Source organism: Pan troglodytes, chromosome 1, assembly GCF_028858775.2.
Source record: "Pan troglodytes isolate AG18354 chromosome 1, NHGRI_mPanTro3-v2.0_pri, whole genome shotgun sequence".
NCBI lineage: Eukaryota > Metazoa > Chordata > Mammalia > Primates > Hominidae > Pan > Pan troglodytes.
This window is the reverse complement of record NC_072398.2, coordinates 206,842,781-206,859,740: the sequence shown is the minus strand read 5'-3', so window position 1 is coordinate 206,859,740 and position 16,960 is coordinate 206,842,781. Positions and strand designations below refer to the sequence as shown.

At 49.1% G+C, this 16,960-nt stretch overlaps 1 protein-coding gene across 4 annotated transcripts in view; it reads right to left on the bottom strand.

The window, feature by feature from the left end:
* Positions 1–265: 265 nt before the first annotated feature.
* Positions 266–16,960, bottom strand: part of IFNLR1 (interferon lambda receptor 1) — a 34,046-nt gene continuing 17,351 nt past the window's right edge. For 2 of the 4 annotated variants that reach the window (XM_016956381.4, XM_063784664.1), the window contains exons 3-8: positions 16,009–16,185; positions 15,380–15,564; positions 7,646–7,788; positions 5,576–5,735; positions 5,154–5,284; positions 266–3,990 (exon numbers count right to left, since the gene is read on the bottom strand). In XM_016956381.4, the coding sequence (XP_016811870.2) occupies positions 3,226–3,990; positions 5,154–5,284; positions 5,576–5,735; positions 7,646–7,788; positions 15,380–15,497 (1,317 nt within the window). In that variant the 5' untranslated portion in view covers positions 15,498–15,564; positions 16,009–16,185 and the 3' untranslated portion in view covers positions 266–3,225. The remainder of the gene's footprint in view (positions 3,991–5,153; positions 5,285–5,575; positions 5,736–7,645; positions 7,789–15,379; positions 15,565–16,008; positions 16,186–16,960) is intronic. The other 2 variants (XM_003307879.6, XM_003307880.6) reach the window with 2 other exon arrangements.

Sequence of the window (16,960 nt, the reverse complement as noted above, 5' to 3'; positions counted from 1 at the left end):
GGAGAGGTGAGGAGCCTTTGAAAAATAAGAGCATAGGCCAGAAACGGTCACTCACACCTATAATCCCAACCAACACTTTGGGAGGCCGAGGCGGGAAGGATTGCTTGAGCCCAGGAGTTTGAGACCAGCCTGGGCAACATAGGAGATTCCATCTCTACAAAAACAAAAAAATTAACCAGGCCTGGTGGTGCATGCATGCGTGACAGAGTGAGATCCTGTCTCAAAAAAAAAGATAAGAGCATATGCTTTTCCATTCAATTGTACCTTTTTTCTTTAAAAATAGAGCTCTTTATTTAAACAGTTTAGGGTAATACCAACAAGCAGTAGGATATCGTTTAAATATGACATAAACATAGAAAAAATAGAAATAAATACAAATACATAAGAACAACATATACCGTTAGTACTCTAAAGGGATACATGTTGCTTTCACCTAAGGCACTAACACTTTTCACGGGATATGCTTCCAGCGCAGGCCCAGCCCACACCGCGCAGTTCCCACCTGCTGTGCATGTGAAAGGGCTTTGTAAACAGTTAAGTGCTGACCACACAAGGCAAATTATTATACTGATTATCATGCCCTTTCCAAATGCTTCTCTTGGCTTTTTGTGAATGACTTAATGACGATAAAGGAGATGGAGTTTAGAGTTACTGGAAAACTTAAGCTATGTCAGAAATTAAACTCTGGAAAAAATTCTTTAAAAAAATAGTAAGGTTTGGCTGGGCGCGGTGGCTCACGCCTGTAATCCCAGCACTTTGGGAGGCCGAGGCGGGCGGATCACCTGAGGTCAGGAGTTCGAGACCAGCCTGGCCAACATGGTGAAACCCGTCTCTACTAAAAATACAAAAAAATTAGCCAGGTGTGGTGGCGGGTGCCTGTAATCCCAGCTACTTGGGAGGCTGAGGCAGGAGAATCACTTGAACCCGGGAGGTGGAGGTTGCAGTGAGCCGAGATCGCACCACTGCACTCCAGCCTAGGCAACAAGAACAAAACTCCGACTCAAAAAAACAAAACAAAACAAAAATGGTAAGGTTTAAGAATAGAAACGGAGTGGTTATTTCATACAAGTCTAAGATGATGCTGATGATAGCTTTTACTTTTTTGAAGTTACCTCCACGAAGCAGCTTGGCTGGTGCCAGAGAGAACATCGGTACAGGTCTGGGAATTTCCCTGGGAGCTGGCCCCAAGCCACAGCCCTCCCCAGCTCCATAGTTTGTTTGCTCTTCCTCTCCTGGGCTCAATCATCTGGACAAGCCTCACTGCAGGGAAAACCCCTGGGGAGACACAGGTGTGTGTCGTATGTGTGTATGCATGTGTGTGTGTGCCCCAGCAGCGGTGAAGGCCTCCTGACCCTTAGAAATCCTGGCTGTGACCTTCATATTTTACTGACATGGACAAGGGGTCAGAGGTTGGCCCGGCTGTGCAGAGATCGAAGCTCTTACCCTTGGGGATGTGCACAAGTCATCAGAGCAGCACTGCTGGGTGACCTTGGACAAGTGCCTTTGCCACCCTTGACCTCAGCTCCTTTGCAACAAAAGGAGTGGTTTGCTAACTTTTTCTTGAGTAGTGGAACCCCTCTAAACAAAACCTCACGTGGAAAGCCACAGTGTGTGAATCAGGGCACAGTGAGCCTGCTCTGGTGAAAGTGGGAGGCTCCTATAGCCCCATGGCGCCCCCTGCAACTGCAGCCCAAGGCCTCTGGGGGACATGGTTTGAGAATCCCTGGATGAGATGCCCTAAGAAGCTTTTCCAGTTCTGCCATTTAATGCTGTACCCTTGTGGTGGCTTTAAAGCAACACAGCTCTGTGGGTTCAATGGCTTTGAAGATCCCTTCTTCACAAATCCAGAAATGTTAGTCCTGACAGGTTGAATGGCCACAGAGCCAAGGTTGTTCAGATACTCCACCACAAAACACTTCGGTCCTACGGGTGAAAACTCAGCTACGCTCATCTATATTCAGGTGGGTGTAGGTTAACTGAGGACGCATCAGCACCCCCAGGTAAGGATAGTCACCTGAATCTAGAAGGCATTGGTTTCTCATAACTGGAAGGGAGAATGGGACTTCTAAGGACCACAAGAGTCAACCAAGAGTCTAACGTGCCATCCAAACTGGGATTACAGGCCCAGAAGTCCGAATCCTGCCATGTTACTGTCCTACTCCAACAAACTGGGTCCCTAGAAGGTGGAGCACTTGGTTCCTCCCCTGGGAAGCAGGGTTCCCATTGCTAGGCGAAGGTGGAGAGACCAGGGTCCCCTTGGGTGGGGCTCTGGCTTCTGAGAGCTCACTCTCCTGACTGGGAGGCAGTGAGGGTAGAAGGAAGGAGGTAGACTGGGGATGAGACAAGCTGAATGGTAAGTGCTCTCAGTCACTCTGGGTTTAGGGGCCACAGGTGGGAGATGCCCAGGGGTCTCCTGGAGCCTGGATAGATGGAGAATTCTACCGGCCACCATGTAGAGAGCACCCAGGACACAGCAGGCTCCGTGCTACACACATCTGAGATCCCCTAGAACCCTCACCACACCCAGGCGTAGCTGCAGATTAGGAAGCCGAGGCAGAGTAGGAAGATGTCTTCCCCAAGATCATACAACCAGTGAACAGCAGAGCTGGGATTTGAACCCCGGTCTGTCTGACACTAAAACCGTACAGTGCCATGACTCCAAAGACCAGGATTTGAGGACAGCCACCCTTCCCTTCCCATCCAAAACCCTCAGCCAACTGGATTTTTATCTGGGCCTAACTAGGGGACCCATGAATCAGGAGGCTGAGCCCTGGGATGGGGGAGTTCAGTGGCTGCTGGGAAAGGCATGAGGTATAGCAGGTGTGCCTCCAGTGGTCTCAAGTTCCAGAGGGCCCCTTGGTGGTGTCCGCCCTTGATGTCCGCAGTGACCTGACCTCACCTGTTTCATGTTGTCCGGGGATAATTTTTCCCCCTGGCCTGTCACCCTAGGGACAATGGGGGTGATGACACCCCACCAACCTCCGACCTCAGCCCACCCTGTGTCCACCCCTCTTGTAGCTCAGCCTAAAGAGGGCGGGTCACAGGAGGGAGGGGCATCTTATTGCTCAGCCCGACAGGCAAACAGCCGCTAGGTGGGCTTCCTGGAAGTGCAATGCCCCTCCGCCGCCCAGGGGAGGGACGGAGGCTCTTGAGTTTCTTGGGAAGCCCAGTAGTCCTCGCAAAGGCAGCAGCAGCATCAGATTCGGTGGGATGCCGGGGGACAGCTCATCTGGCCATGTAATGCCCCAATGTCCGGCCCCTGTCCTCGGTCCTATGGGTGCTCTCAGCCCCCCAGCTGCCCGCATCGCTGTCCTCAATTTCTGATTCCCTCGCCTCCTCTTCCTCCTCAGGGCTGCTTTCCCAGCAGAAGGTCAGTGTCTGAAGAGAAACTGGGGGTCCCCCAGGGACCAGATTCGGCTCCGGTGGTAAGGTGCCCCAGGTGGCCCAGGAGGAGAGGTTATCTTCTGGGAGCTCTTCCAGGAAACCCGAGTCCTTGGAGAATTCAGGTGGTGGGAGAGATTCTTGGTGCCCATCCCCACCCGGCCCTTGGCCTGGCCCCTTCTCAGCCAAATAGCCAGAGGACCCAGCCCTGTCCCAGGAGGAGTCCACAGTGCTGGCCCAGCTTCTGTCTGAAGAATCCCAAGCAGAGGAGCCTTCGCTTGGGACCAGAGGAGCCCTGGGCCTCCCTGAGTCCACCCCACCAGCCTCCGAGTGCCCTGGAGCCTGGTGCTCTTGCCCCAGGAAAGAAGGTGGTTCAATGTAGGGCTGGAAGCTGACGCCATCTTCTGTGTCCTCCTCCTCCTCCTCCTCCTCTTCGTCCTCTGCAAGGTCCTTCTTCCATCCTGCCTGTTGGGTGGCTGGGGCCCTGACTCGAGGCGTCGGCCTGACCCCTCTGGTCATTTCCTTTTGGGGACAGAGGAACAAGTCATTCACGGACTCTGGTCTGCTGGGCTGAAAGGTTGCCACAGGGTGTGTGTGTCCAGAAAAGTCCTGATTTGGGTAGGGGAGAGAAGAGCAGAAAATTTAGGCTTTCCTGAAGCATAATCATCGTCATCTGAATTCCCCTAGAAACAGACCTGAGACAAGGCTTCAAGTGTAAGCAATTTCTTTGGGAGATGATCCCAGAACACACCAGATGGGACTGGGGGAGCAGCCAGGAAGCAGGGTGTTATCAAGCAGCTGACCACTAGGGCTACTGGCACTTAATCCTGCTGGCAACTCAGGGAGCCACTGGGCACACGCACCTCAGAACCATCCCAAGAGGGGGACGCTCCTGGGCTATTTACCCACAGTCATTGTTGAGGAATGGAAGAGCTGGTGGCTGTGACACTTGCAGCCTGCCACATGCAGGGGCAGTGTGGGCTCCAGAGGCCAGAGAAAGCCCATTGGGTGCAGGCGCTGGGAGTTGCAAATCCAGCTGGTGTGCTCTTAACAGGAAGGCTGAGGGCACAGGGCAGGGCACAGACATGTCTACCCGAGGTTGTCACCCTGACAGTTAGTGGGATTCTCCCACAGATCCTGGAGCCAGGAAATTTGGAAATGCTCCCTTTGCCACCCTGCCACGATGCAGGGACACTCAGAACCCATCCTCAAAGCCCCCATGCCCATCGGAGCCTCGCCTATGCCCAAGCTGCCCCTGCCAGCCCTCATCTGAACAGGGCCGACCTATATCACCTCCTGGGCTTCCCCTGCCCCAGCTCACCCCTAGGTTCTAAGGGAGAGACCCAGCAGACCAGGGAAGAAACTCCAAGGTCAGCCAGGACACAGCTTATCCTGGGTTAAAGTGTCAACTAAAAATTGGAACTCTTTTAAGGTGTCCCCTTTGGTGCCTCCTCTCCTCCTCCCCTTTTGAGTGTCTCTCCTGAGGTCCAAGGCCAGGGGCTCTGCTCTCAGCAGCTGACACATCCTTAGCAGAGGTGAAGTTATTTATCTCAAAGGAACTTAAGGCACTGCTCCCTCCAGGGCCTGTTTGCCATTTTATTCAGGACTAAATGAATGCATTACTAATGGTGGAAATTCAGACACAAAGATAGATGTTTTGGTCTAAGAGTCTGGACCATCTTGATATTCTATCTGAACAACTCATAGCTCCAGCCCCACTCCCTTACTCTCAACCCCTCCCCACCTGCCGCACACCCCCAGATTTGCTATACCAGGGCCCGTGGCATCTTTGCCCGCTGAAACCAGGGGTTCCCCATGAGGGTCTTCCAGATCACACCCCCTGCGGCAATTACTAACAGCAGTATCAGAAGCGATGGCAGCACCAGGAAAGCCCAGTTGGCTTCTAAGGAAGGAAAAATAACAATGAGAGAAACAACAATGGCTCTTGTCTACAACTGCACCTGTGCCGAGTGCTTCACATACATGACCCTATTTAATCCTCACAAGAATAAACCCATCCTGCAGACTGTGCAAACCAAGGTTCGGGGCATTATGTAAGCTGCCCAAAGACACACAATGAGTGTGGTTTTAATCCAGGCGAGTCTATCTCTAGGCTCATGTTCTTAACCACTGTGTCACGAAGCTCCCAAGGCCCAGAGGGAAAGTTTCTCTTTCTGCACCACTTGGTACCCACCTGGGACCTCCAGCAAGAAGCAGGTGGGCTTAGAGAACTTGCTGTATTTCGGGACACTGAACGTGTAGATGGTTCTGGCACTGAGGCAGTGGTGTTCGCTGGCAGCTGGCTGAAGAGTGATCTGGACTGGCTGGCCATGGGGAGTGACTGGAAATAGGGTCTGTTTGGAAAAGAAGCAGAGAGTGGCAGAGCTGCTGTGGGGACTGGTTTCACACAGCCAGGACAGAGTGGGGTTGGCAGACATGGTAGGGTGTTTTTTTTTGTTCTTTTTTTTTTTTTTTTTTGTAGGGGATAGGGTTTGGTTCTGTCACCCAGGCCAAAGTGCAGTGGTGTGATCACAGCTCACTGCAGCCTCAAACTCCTGGGCTCAAGCGATCCTCCTACCTCAGCTCTCCAAGTAACTAGGGACTACAGATCCACACCACCATACCTGGGTAATTTTTTAAAATTATTTTTTGTATAGGCAAGGTCTTGCTGTTGCCCAGGCTGGTCTCGAACTCCCAGCCTCAAGTGATCCTCCCTTCTTGCCTGAACTTTCTATTCTTTTCCTGCATTAAAGTTTAAGCATTGAGGAAGCACTTCCCAAGACTACCTGAGTTCTTTTCAGCTGAGTCTAGAGGTAGGGATAGCCATGGTTCAAAAGCAGCCTACCACTTGGGGTCGCCCTGGCGTGCACCCCATTAAGGTCCCTACTTCGAGGAGCAGATTCTTCAGGCTTTCCATCTTGGGGTCTCCTAGTCTATCAGCAGTGGAGGAAACCTCTACAGATGCTGCACTGTGTGGTATGGAAGGCACTGGCCACGCATGACTACTGAGTATGTGAAATGCATCTGGTCCACACTGAGAAGTGTTCCAAGTACAAAACACACATCAGATTTTAAAGATGTAGTGAAAAAGAATGTAAAAGATCTCAATCACTATCAGAATTGCTCATTGAAATGATACCATTCAATTGGATGAAGTAAAATGTTATTAAAATTCGATTTACCTGTCTCTTTTTACTTAATTTAACATGGAACACTTAAAACTGCACATGTGGCTTGCATTATATTTCTTTCTATTGGGCAGTGCTGGTCTAGAATATTTGTGAGGTTCTTGAAGGCAGGAACCACGCTGGATTCAGATCTATATTCCCCAGAACCCAGAGTATGCAAAAATCGGGAGTGTGAATGTTACTTTAGTGGAAGCAAGAACATTCAAGAGCAGAGGCCCAGGGACCAAGTCTGGCTGGCCACTTGTTCATGTAAAAAGTTTTATTTTTTGTTTTTTTTGAGACAAGGTCTCACTCTGTTGCCCAGACTAAAGTGCAGTGGTGCGATCATGGCTCACTGTGGCCTTGCTTCCTGGGCTCGAGCGATCCTCATGCCTCAGCATCCCAAGCAGCTGGGACCACAAGCATGCGTCACCACACCCAGCTTTTTTTTTTTTTTTTTGTAGGGACAATGTTTCACCATGTTCCCCAGGCTGGTCTTGAACTCCTGGGCTAAGGTAATCCTCCCACCACCTCGGCCTCCCAAAGTACTGAGATTACAGGCATGAGCCACTGCACCTGGCCTGTAAACAGTTTTACTGGAACCCAGCGATACCCATTCATTTACGTATAGGCTACGGCTCCTTTTGTGCTATAACTGCAGTGTTGAGTAGTCCTGAGCGAACATACGGCCCACGAAGCCAAACATATTGACTATCTGGCCTTCTTCGGGAAAGTCTGCCAGCCCTTGCCATAAATAAATGCAGCTATACACACATGCATACACAGAAAACAAATCTGAAATTGCATATACACCAGAGTGATGTGTGGTCATCTCTGGGTACTTTTGGTTTGCTTCTTAGAGCTTATCTGTATTTTTCAGTTTTTCTGTACTGAATCTGTTGACTTGGCAAGCAGGCCTCCTGTAGGTCATCATACTTTGATCAGATTTTATTAGGGCTGACTGCCAGAAGTCAGGAGTGTACAGGGAAGACTTCCTGGAGGAGGGGTGCAGGAGCAGGCTGGGAGGGTGAGAAGAACCTGAGTAAGAAGGGGTGGAGGAGCGGGCCTAGCCTGGGGGCAGGAAAGGAGCTTCCCACCTTGTTTCCGGCCCCCTCCTTCCAGAATGCCACCTCATACTTCAGATCCAGTGGGGGCATGCAGGGGGGCAGCTGGTACGTGGCATTGGCACTCAGGATCTCCTCCGTCTGGGTGAGCACCAGGACAGGTGGGGCCGGCTCCACTGCAGAAACAGAGCAGGACCTGTCAGTAATCCCGAGGGGCCGCACTGCCTCCATCCCCCAAGACCAGAGAGCTCTCTTGGAAATGGAAAAGCAACTAGCATGTTTCAAAGACTTCTTGTGCACCTAGCACCTTATAATCTGTTATTTCAGCCTTGCACTGACCCTGGGAGGGAGATATCACTACTCTCATTTCATAGAGAGGAAAACTGAGGCTTAGAGAGGAGAGGTGACCTGGGCAAGCTCATTGCTGACCTGCCTTCTCTCATGCCATCCCGTCCGCCTGGGTGCCCTCCACATGTCACTGGCCTGGCAGATCCTGCCCATCTGGATTCATTTTCTATTGCTGTCATAACAAATTACCACACACACAGTGCCTTAAAAATGATACAAACTTATTATCTCACAGTTCTCTAGGTCAGAAGTCCAGGTGGGCTCAGCTGGTTCCTCTGCTCTGGGTCTCACATCTGGAACCGACGGGGGAGAAGACACTTCCAAGCCCCCTTGGGTTGTCAGCAAAACTTAGTTCTTTGTGGCTGTAGGGCTGTGGTCCCTGTTTCCTGGCCAGTTGTTAGTGGGAGCCTCTCAGCTCCGGAAGGCACCCACATTTTTCATCACGTTACCACTCCATCGTCAAACCAGAAACGGCACCATGGAGTCCTGTTTATGCTTCAAATCTCTCTGACTTCCCCTTCTGCCACTTCTCTTCTGCCTCCATCTGGAGAAAGTTTTAAAGGCTCATGGGATTAGATTGGGCCCATCTGGATTATCCAGGATAACCTCACTATTTGAAGATCTATGTCTCAGTCTATTTTGTGTTGTTATTACAGAATATCACAGGCTGGGTAATTTATAATGAACAGAAGTGTATTTGGCTCATGTTTCTGGAGACTTGGAAGTCCAAGAGCATGGCACTGGCATCTGGTGAGGGCGTTTGTGCTGTGTTATCCCATGGTGGCAGGTGGAAGGGCAAGAGAGGGTGAGAGTGAGCCAGCAAGAGAGGGCAGAACTCACTTTTCTTTTCTTTTCATTTCTTTTCTTTCTTTCTTTCTTTCTTTCTTTCTTTCTTTCTTTCTTTCTTTCTTTCTTTCCTTCCTTCCTTCCTTTTCTTTCTTTCTTTTCTTTCTTTCTCTTTCTTTCTTTCTTTCTTCTTTCTTTCCTCTTTTTTTTTTTTTTTTTGAGACAGAGTCTTGCTCTATCACCCAGGCTGGAGTGCAACGGGGCGATCTCAGCTCACTGCAACCTCTGCCTCCCGGATTCATGCGATCCTCCTGCTTCGGCCTCCTGAGCAGCTGGGATTACAGGCGCCCGCCACCACTCCCGGACACTTTTTGTATTTTTTAGTAGAGACAGACTTTCACCATGTTGGCCAGGCTGGTCTCAAACAACTGACTTCAAGTCTTGGCCCCCCAAAGTGCTGAGTGGCATAAGCCACTGCCCCTGGCCAGAACTCACTTTTTAACAATCCATTCTTGATAAACACACTCCCGCAAGACTGACCTTAATCTATTCACGGGGGCAGCGTTCTTAAGGACTAAATCACCTTTTAACAGGGCCACTTCTTAATGCAATCACAATGATGATTAAATGTCAACAGGAGTTTTAGAGGGGACATTCAAACCATAACAGTCTATAATGTTAATTAAGATTCCTACTGCCATGCAATACTGACATCTAACATATTCTTAGCTTCTGGGGATTAGGGCAGAGCACCTTTAGAGGATCATTCTGCCTACCATGGTCTTCCCTCTGTCCCCCACCCAAAATCCACATCTCTTTCTTTCTTTTTTTTTTTTTAGATGGAGTTTCACTCTTGTTGCCCAGGCTGGAGTGCAATGGCGTGATCTCGGCTCACCGCAACCTCTGCCTCCCGGGTTCAAGCGATTCTACTGCCTCAGCCTCCCGAGTAGCTGGGATTATAGGCATGTGCTACCATGCTTGGCTAATTTTGTATTTTTAGTAGAGATGGGGTTTCTCCATGGTGGTCAGGCTGGTCTCGAACTGCCGATCTCAGGTGATCTGCCTGCCTCGGCCTCCCAAAGTGCTGGGATTACAGGTGTGGGCTGGGATTACCCAACCCACATCTCTTTCAAATGCAAAATCCATTCACTCCATCCCAATGTCCCCCAAAGTCTCATCTCATTACAGCATCAACTCAAATTCCCAAATCAACAGTATCTAAGTCAGAGTCAAATAGACTCTGGGCATAGTCCAGTCAGTACAACTCCCGGGGTACAGTTTCTCTCTATCTGTGGGCCAGCAAAACTAAAGTTTTCTGCTCCCAACATAAAACGTGGGACAGGCACAGGATAACAGTTGCAGACAATCTGGCTCAAGCATGGGGACATGAAAGGGACAATCAGGTCATGGTCCAATGCAGTTTGAAAATCCAGCCAAGAAAACTCCATTAGGTTTCAAGGCCTGGGAAGAATTCTCTTTCGCTCTTAGCACTGCCCTTTGAGCTTCTGGTTTCACCGTCTGAGATATCCTTCCTTTTCACTAAAGGTAGCAGGTGTTTGCAGCTAAGTAGTTTTACCAGTCTGCATCTCACCAGTAGAAACTGGAGAGTCCAACAGCCTTCTTTGATTTCATACTCTCTGTGTTCCATTTAATCCAAGCTAACAGTGTTTCTGTGGATGTAAACGTCTCAGGAACTTTACGGGTCTCCTATGGATGTCATGGGGGAATCCACTGCATTATTAGATAAAAGCCAGGTCCACAGATCCTTTTTTCAGATAAGCCCTTCTCTACTTTTGGCTCCAGCTGAGATGGCTGAGGGACAATGCTGTTCAGCTTCCTAGAAGTCCCCTGGTTTGATTGAAGGGGACTGTGAGTTATAATCTTAATCTCTTCAAAGAGCCTTTTGAGCGACTGAGTACTTTGATCTTTTATCTTCCTGAAGTTTGGTATAATCACATACTTGGCTGTTTCTCTATGTCACACTTTTGGGAGCAATCTCTTTTTTTTTTTTTTGAGATGGAGTCTTGCTCTGTCATCCACCCAGGCTGGAGTGCAGTGGCATGATCTTGGCTCACTGCAACCTCCCCCTCTTGGGTTCAAGTGATCCTCCCACCTCAGCCTCCTGAGTAGCTGGGATTACAGGTGCCCACCACCACACCCAGCTAATTTTTGTATTTTTAGTAGAGACGGGGTTTCCCCACATTGGCCAGGCTGGTCTCAAACTCCTGACCTCAGGTGATCTGCTCGCCTCGGACTCTCAAAGTGCTGGGATTACAGGCATGAGCCACTGTGCCCAGCTACAATCTCTTAATTTTATTGTTTTTTGCATAGGTTGAGAACCTCCCAAATCATCAAGTCCTGGTTCCTTTCTGTTTAAGTTCTTCCCTCATTTTCTCTCTCTCCTCTTGCATTTTACTATAAGAGGCAGGAAGAAACCAGGCCGTGCCTTCCACATTTTATTTGGAAACCTTCTCTGATAAGCATTCAAATTCATCATTTACAAGCTCTGCGTCCCATATGACTGCAGGACACAATTCTGCTAAGCTTTCTGCCAGTACAGAACAAGTTTCTTCCTTTCTCAAGTTTTCAATTACACGTTCCTTACCTTGTGAAGCAGTGCCTTGAGTGTTAGTGTGTCTACTAACAGGCTCTTCACGATGATTGAGGTATTCTTGGAGGGGATTTAGCTTTTCTCTAAAATGCTACTTGTTTCTTTCTGCACTCTGAGTCTTCAACTTCCACATTCCTACCGATAGTCTGTTGAGGGCCTTCTAGCCTTGCCCAGTGGCTTGAAGATGGAGAGGGCAATGTGACAAGGAATATGGCAGCCAGAGAAAACTAAATACACCACCTTTCAAGTTCTAACTAAAATGCCACTTCTTCCATGCAGCCTTCCCTGATTCCCAGCCAGCAGGGATCTCTGACCACACTAGTCACCTTTGCCCTGTGTTTGTGGTCAAGGTAAACATGTGGCTTCTTCATGATGTCATTACTTACATGTTTAGGAAACATCCACTGGGTACTGACTAGGTATCAAGCTTCAGGAAGGGAGCTGAGGGGAATGGGGAGATGAGGCCTCCTTGTATCCTGACCTTCAGGAGCTGAAAGTTTGGGGTAAATGAAATATGCAAACTACCAAAAGAAAGTGACCACGGCCACATATGAGAGCAGAAAAAGTGTGGAGGGAGTGTAAAGGCAGGAAGGGTCACCTTGGCTTGGGATGTGGGGCTGAAGAATCAGGAGAAATTCAGGGAGGAGGCAAAAAATTAATGAAAACATTTTAAATATCTTTGTGTCTTTCCCTTTATTCTTCGAATGTCTTATTCCTACCCATTCAGCAATTATTGTGGTTTGTCTGCCATTCTTCTAGCCAGAGAGCCTTCCTGTCTGCCTTCTTATCCTTCCCTTCCTTCCCATCCATCCATCCATTCATCCATCCTTCCTTCCTTCCTTCCTTCCCAACCACCCTTTCTTTCTTCTCAATCATCCTTTCTAACCAATATTTTTTTCTTCCTATGCCTCCTTTCTTATTATTCATTTATACTTCTCACCTTTTATCTAGCCAGTGAGCCTTCTAACCTACTCATCCATTCTTCCCATACATCCATTCTTCTTTTCTCTTCCACCTTTCTACACATCCTTCCTTCTTGTCTCTCCTTCCTTCCTTCCTTGCTTCTCCTTCACTCCAGCCCTTCCTTCCCTGCCTGGATGTCCCGCTTTTCTTCTATACTATCTACCCATCCATCTGCCTTTTCTTCTGCCTTCTGTGATGGTTAAATTTTTTCTTTCTTTAAGACAGGGTGTTGCTCTGTCACCGAGGCTGGAGTTCAATGGAACAATCATGGCTCACTGCAGCCTTGACCTCCTGGGCTCAAATCATCCTCCTACCTTGGCCTCCCAGATAGCTGGGACCACAGGTGCCCACCACCGTACCCAGCGAATTTTAATTTTTTTTTTTTTGTAGAGATGAGGTCTCCCTATGTTGCCCAGGCTGGTCTTGAACTCCTAGGCTCAAGTGATCTGCCTACCTCATCCTCAAAGGATCTTCCCACCTTGGCCTCCCAAAGTGATGGGATTACAGGTGTGAGCCACAGTGCCTGGCCTGTGATGGTTAAGTTTATGTGTCAATTTAGCTGCACTAAGGGATACCCAGGTAGACAGTAAAACATTATTTCTGGGCCCATCTGTGAGGATTTTTCCAGAAGAGATTAACATTTTAATCGGCAGATTTGGTGATGATCTGTCCTCACCAGTGTGGGCAGGCATCATCCAATCCACTGACGGCCCAAAGAGAACAAAAAATGGAGGAGGAACGGCACATTCACATTCTCTCTTCCTGAGCTGGCACATCAACTTCTCCTGTCCTTGGACGTTGGAGCTTCCTGTTCTCCGGCATTTGGACTCTGGGACTCATATCAGTGGCCCCTCTGATTGTCGGGCCTCCTCGGACTGGGGGTTACACCACTGCTCCCCTGGCCTTGGGCCTTCAGACTCAGACAGAATCACACCACAAGCTTTCCTGGTTGTCCAGCCCATGACTGCATGCTGGGGGACGTTTTTGTGTCTGTGATTGCATGAGCCAATTCCCATAATAAATCTCCTCTTATTATAAATTTTTTTTTTTTTTGAGACAAAGTCTTGCTCTGTCACCCAGGCTGGAGTGCTGTGTCGTGATCTCAGCTCACTGCAACCTCTGCTTCCCAAGTTCAAGCAATTCTCCTGCCTCAGCCTCCTGAGTAGCTGGGACTACAGGTGTGTGCCACCACACACGGGTAACTTTTGTATTTTTAGTAGAGACAGGGTTTCACCATGTTGGCCAGGCTGGTCTTGAACTCCTGATCTCAAATGATCCATCCGCCTCGGCCTCCCAAAGTGCTCAGATTACAGGTGTGAGCCACCATGGCTGGCCTCTTTTTATTTATTTATTTTGAGACGGAGTCTTGCTCTGTCACCCAGGCTGAAGTGCAGTGGCGCGATCTCAGCTCACTGCAAGCTCTGCCTCCTGGGTTCACGCCATCCTCCTGCCTTAGCCTCCCCAGCAGCTGGGACTACAGGCGCACATCATCACGCCCAACTAATTTTTTTTTGTATTTTTAGTAGAGTCGGGGTTTCACTGTGTTAGCCAGGATGGTCTTGATCTCCTGACCTCGTGATCTGCCCGCCTCGGCCTCCTAAAGTGCTGGGATTACAAGCTTGAGCCACCGCGCCCAGCTGGCCTCCTCTTAGTGTATCTGTATATATCCTATTGGTTCAGTTTCTCCGGAGAACCTTGACTAACATACTTCCTATCCTCCATCTCTCTATCCACACATATTTCCTTCCTAATAGGCATCTATCCTTCCATCCAACCTCCTTCCTTCCCATTTTTCCATTGCTTCCTCCTCCATTCCCTCCATCCTCCCTTTCTTCTTACCCATCTGTCCTTCCCTTCTTTTATCCATCCACTGAGCCAGCTTCTTTCCACACGAATCATCTCTTCTTCCTTCTCTACCATCTCTTCCTGCTGCCCTGCAATCAGTCTGTCCCTCTTCTCTCTTAAAGCCTTATTTTGTCCTTGAACACTGTGAGAAGCCTGGGCAGCAAGTTACAGCTCTCAGCTCTCTGAGGACACTGTCTGGGCATTTATCCTCCCCTTGTTACCCGGCCCTGCCCGAGGTCAGAAAGATCCAGTTCACATCTATGTCCACCGGTTACTAGCGGTATCAAGTCCACTGGTTACTAGCGGTATCAAGTTTCTTAGCTTCTGTGAGTCTCAGGTTGATGGAAATGAACCTCACAAGTTTGCTGTGAAGATTAAAAATAGACTGAAAAAAAAAAAGTGCTCTCCTCACCCAATGTCAATACATGATTTCTGCCAGTAAGCATGGGACATTTTTTTTTCTATCATCTTTATCCCCCAACCCCCCACAAATTTCTACAGTGTATAGACAATACTTTTGCAAACAGAATTTGTTTTTTTTTCTTTGTTTATTAATTTTTTTCTTTTGAGACGCTCTGTCACCCAGGCTGGAGTGCAGTGGCGTGATCTTGGCTCACTGTAACCTCCGCCTCCTGGGTTCAAGCGATTCTCCTGCCTCAGCCTCCCGAGTAGCTGGGATTACAGGTGCCTGCCACCAAGCCTGGCTAATTTTTGTATTTTTAGTAAAGACGGGGTTTTGCCATGTTGGCCAGGGTGGTCTCAAACTCCTGACCTCAGGTGATCCACCTGCCTTGGCCTCCCAAAGTGCTGGGATTACAGGCGTGAGCCACCACGCCTGGCCCAAAATTTGTTTTAAACATTGTTTTTAAGGAGAGAAGCTGAACATAAAAAATAGGAATAAGCATAAAAAGTGCCTTGTGTAGTCCATGACCAAAATGGTGCTCAACTGAAAATAATGAACATTGTTAGCAGAGGGTGCACGTGAGATTGCTGGTGCTGGCTGGAGCTCCCCTAACTGCCTGACAGGCTACCAGACATGGTCCCTCGCTGTTGCTGGTCCCATACCCCATCTCAAAGGGCCTGGCCCAGGGAGCTGCCCTCTGCTTTGGGGAAGTGGGAGACAGATGGTCAGGAGAACAGAACCACTGAGCACTGAGCACAGCTCCCGGATGGGATGGACAGCCTTCCACTCAGTCCCTTACCCACAGACCTACCTTCAAAAAGGTAATCCAGGTATTCGGACTCCACCCAGGGGGACTTGGAGCTGGAAGAAACCGTCCGCACGCGTCCCTTGAACTTGTTGTACAGGTCCTGTTTCTTCAGGCACATCATAGAACATAGCAGCTCCTTGGTTCCTGCACACTCTTCCACTTCGCGCCACCGTCTACGGGTGGGAGAGCTGGGGGAGGAGACAGGAGAGCTTGGGCCATGGACTCAGCCTCTCCGGGTCAGGGAACTTAGAGAACAGTTGATCATGCGTCCCTCTGTTTGGCTGGACTGACTTTAGGTCCATCTGTCCAGACAGGCAGCCACTGGCTGAGACAGGATAAGAACAGCCTGGTCAGGAGCTCAGGTTCTGGAGCCAGATGGATGGGAGTGGGAATCCCAGCCCTGTCCCTCCCTAGCTTTGGGACCATGGGCAGGTCCTTGCCCCTAAACCTCAGTTTCCTCATCTGTAATGCCTCCCTCACAGGGCTGTTGTGGTGGCTGCTATTCCTAGTACTAGCGACCATTACTATATGTTTGTTCATTCAGGTGTTTATGGGCCACCTGCTGCATGCCAAGGACCATGATAGGTACTCTGTGGATGTCAGAGGGGAACATGCAGGTCCATGACTCCAACCTGGATGCTTCAGAGAGCTGCCTGGCCCTTCTATCTCTTCTGCCACGCGAGGACACAGTGTTTGCCCTTCCGCTATGCGAAGACGCAGTGAGAAGGCACCATCTTGGAAGCAGAGAGCCGCCCTCACCAGAACGGAGTCAGGTGCCACCTTGACCCTGAACTTCCCAGCCTCTAGAACTGTGAGAAGTAAATTGCTATTATTTATTAATGCTATTATTTATTAATAGCAATTATTAGAATTACCCCATTCTAAGGTATTTTGTTAAAGCACTACAAATGGACTAAGCCAGAGACCCAGGGAGCCTAACATTTTATTTTAATTTTTATTTTTTGAGATGGAGTCTTGTTCTGTTGCCCAGGCTGGGGTGCAGTGGCATGATCTTGGCTCACTGCAACCTCCGCCTCTTGGGTTCAAGTGATTCTCCTGCCTCAGCCTCCCGAGTAGATGGGATTACAGGCCAGCATAACCACACCTGGCTAATTTTGTATTTTTAGTAGAGACAGGGTTTCACCATGTTGGCCAGGCTGGTCTCCAACTCCTGACCTCAGGTGACCCACCCGCTTGGCCTCCCAAAGTGTTGGGATTACAGGCAGGAGCCACCGCGCCTGGCCTAACATGTTTTTACAAGATCACTCTGGTCAACCAGCAAGGAGGCCATGGCAGGGATGTGAGACAGGATGATGGTGGAGACAGTGAGAAAGGGCTGGATTCAATATCTATTTTGGAGGTAATAATAGAACTAATAGAACTTGCTAACGGATTGGATGTAGAATGTGGGGAAAAGGAGAATCAAGGATTGCTCCTGGGTTTGGAGAGTGACCAAGGGTGAATGGAGAAGGCTGAGATGGGGGCTGACACAAAGAACAGATTTTCAGAAAGAACCAATTCCTCTGTTTTGTTTCTTCATGGAAAATGTTATACTATGCAAATATTCACACCAAAGGAACCAGT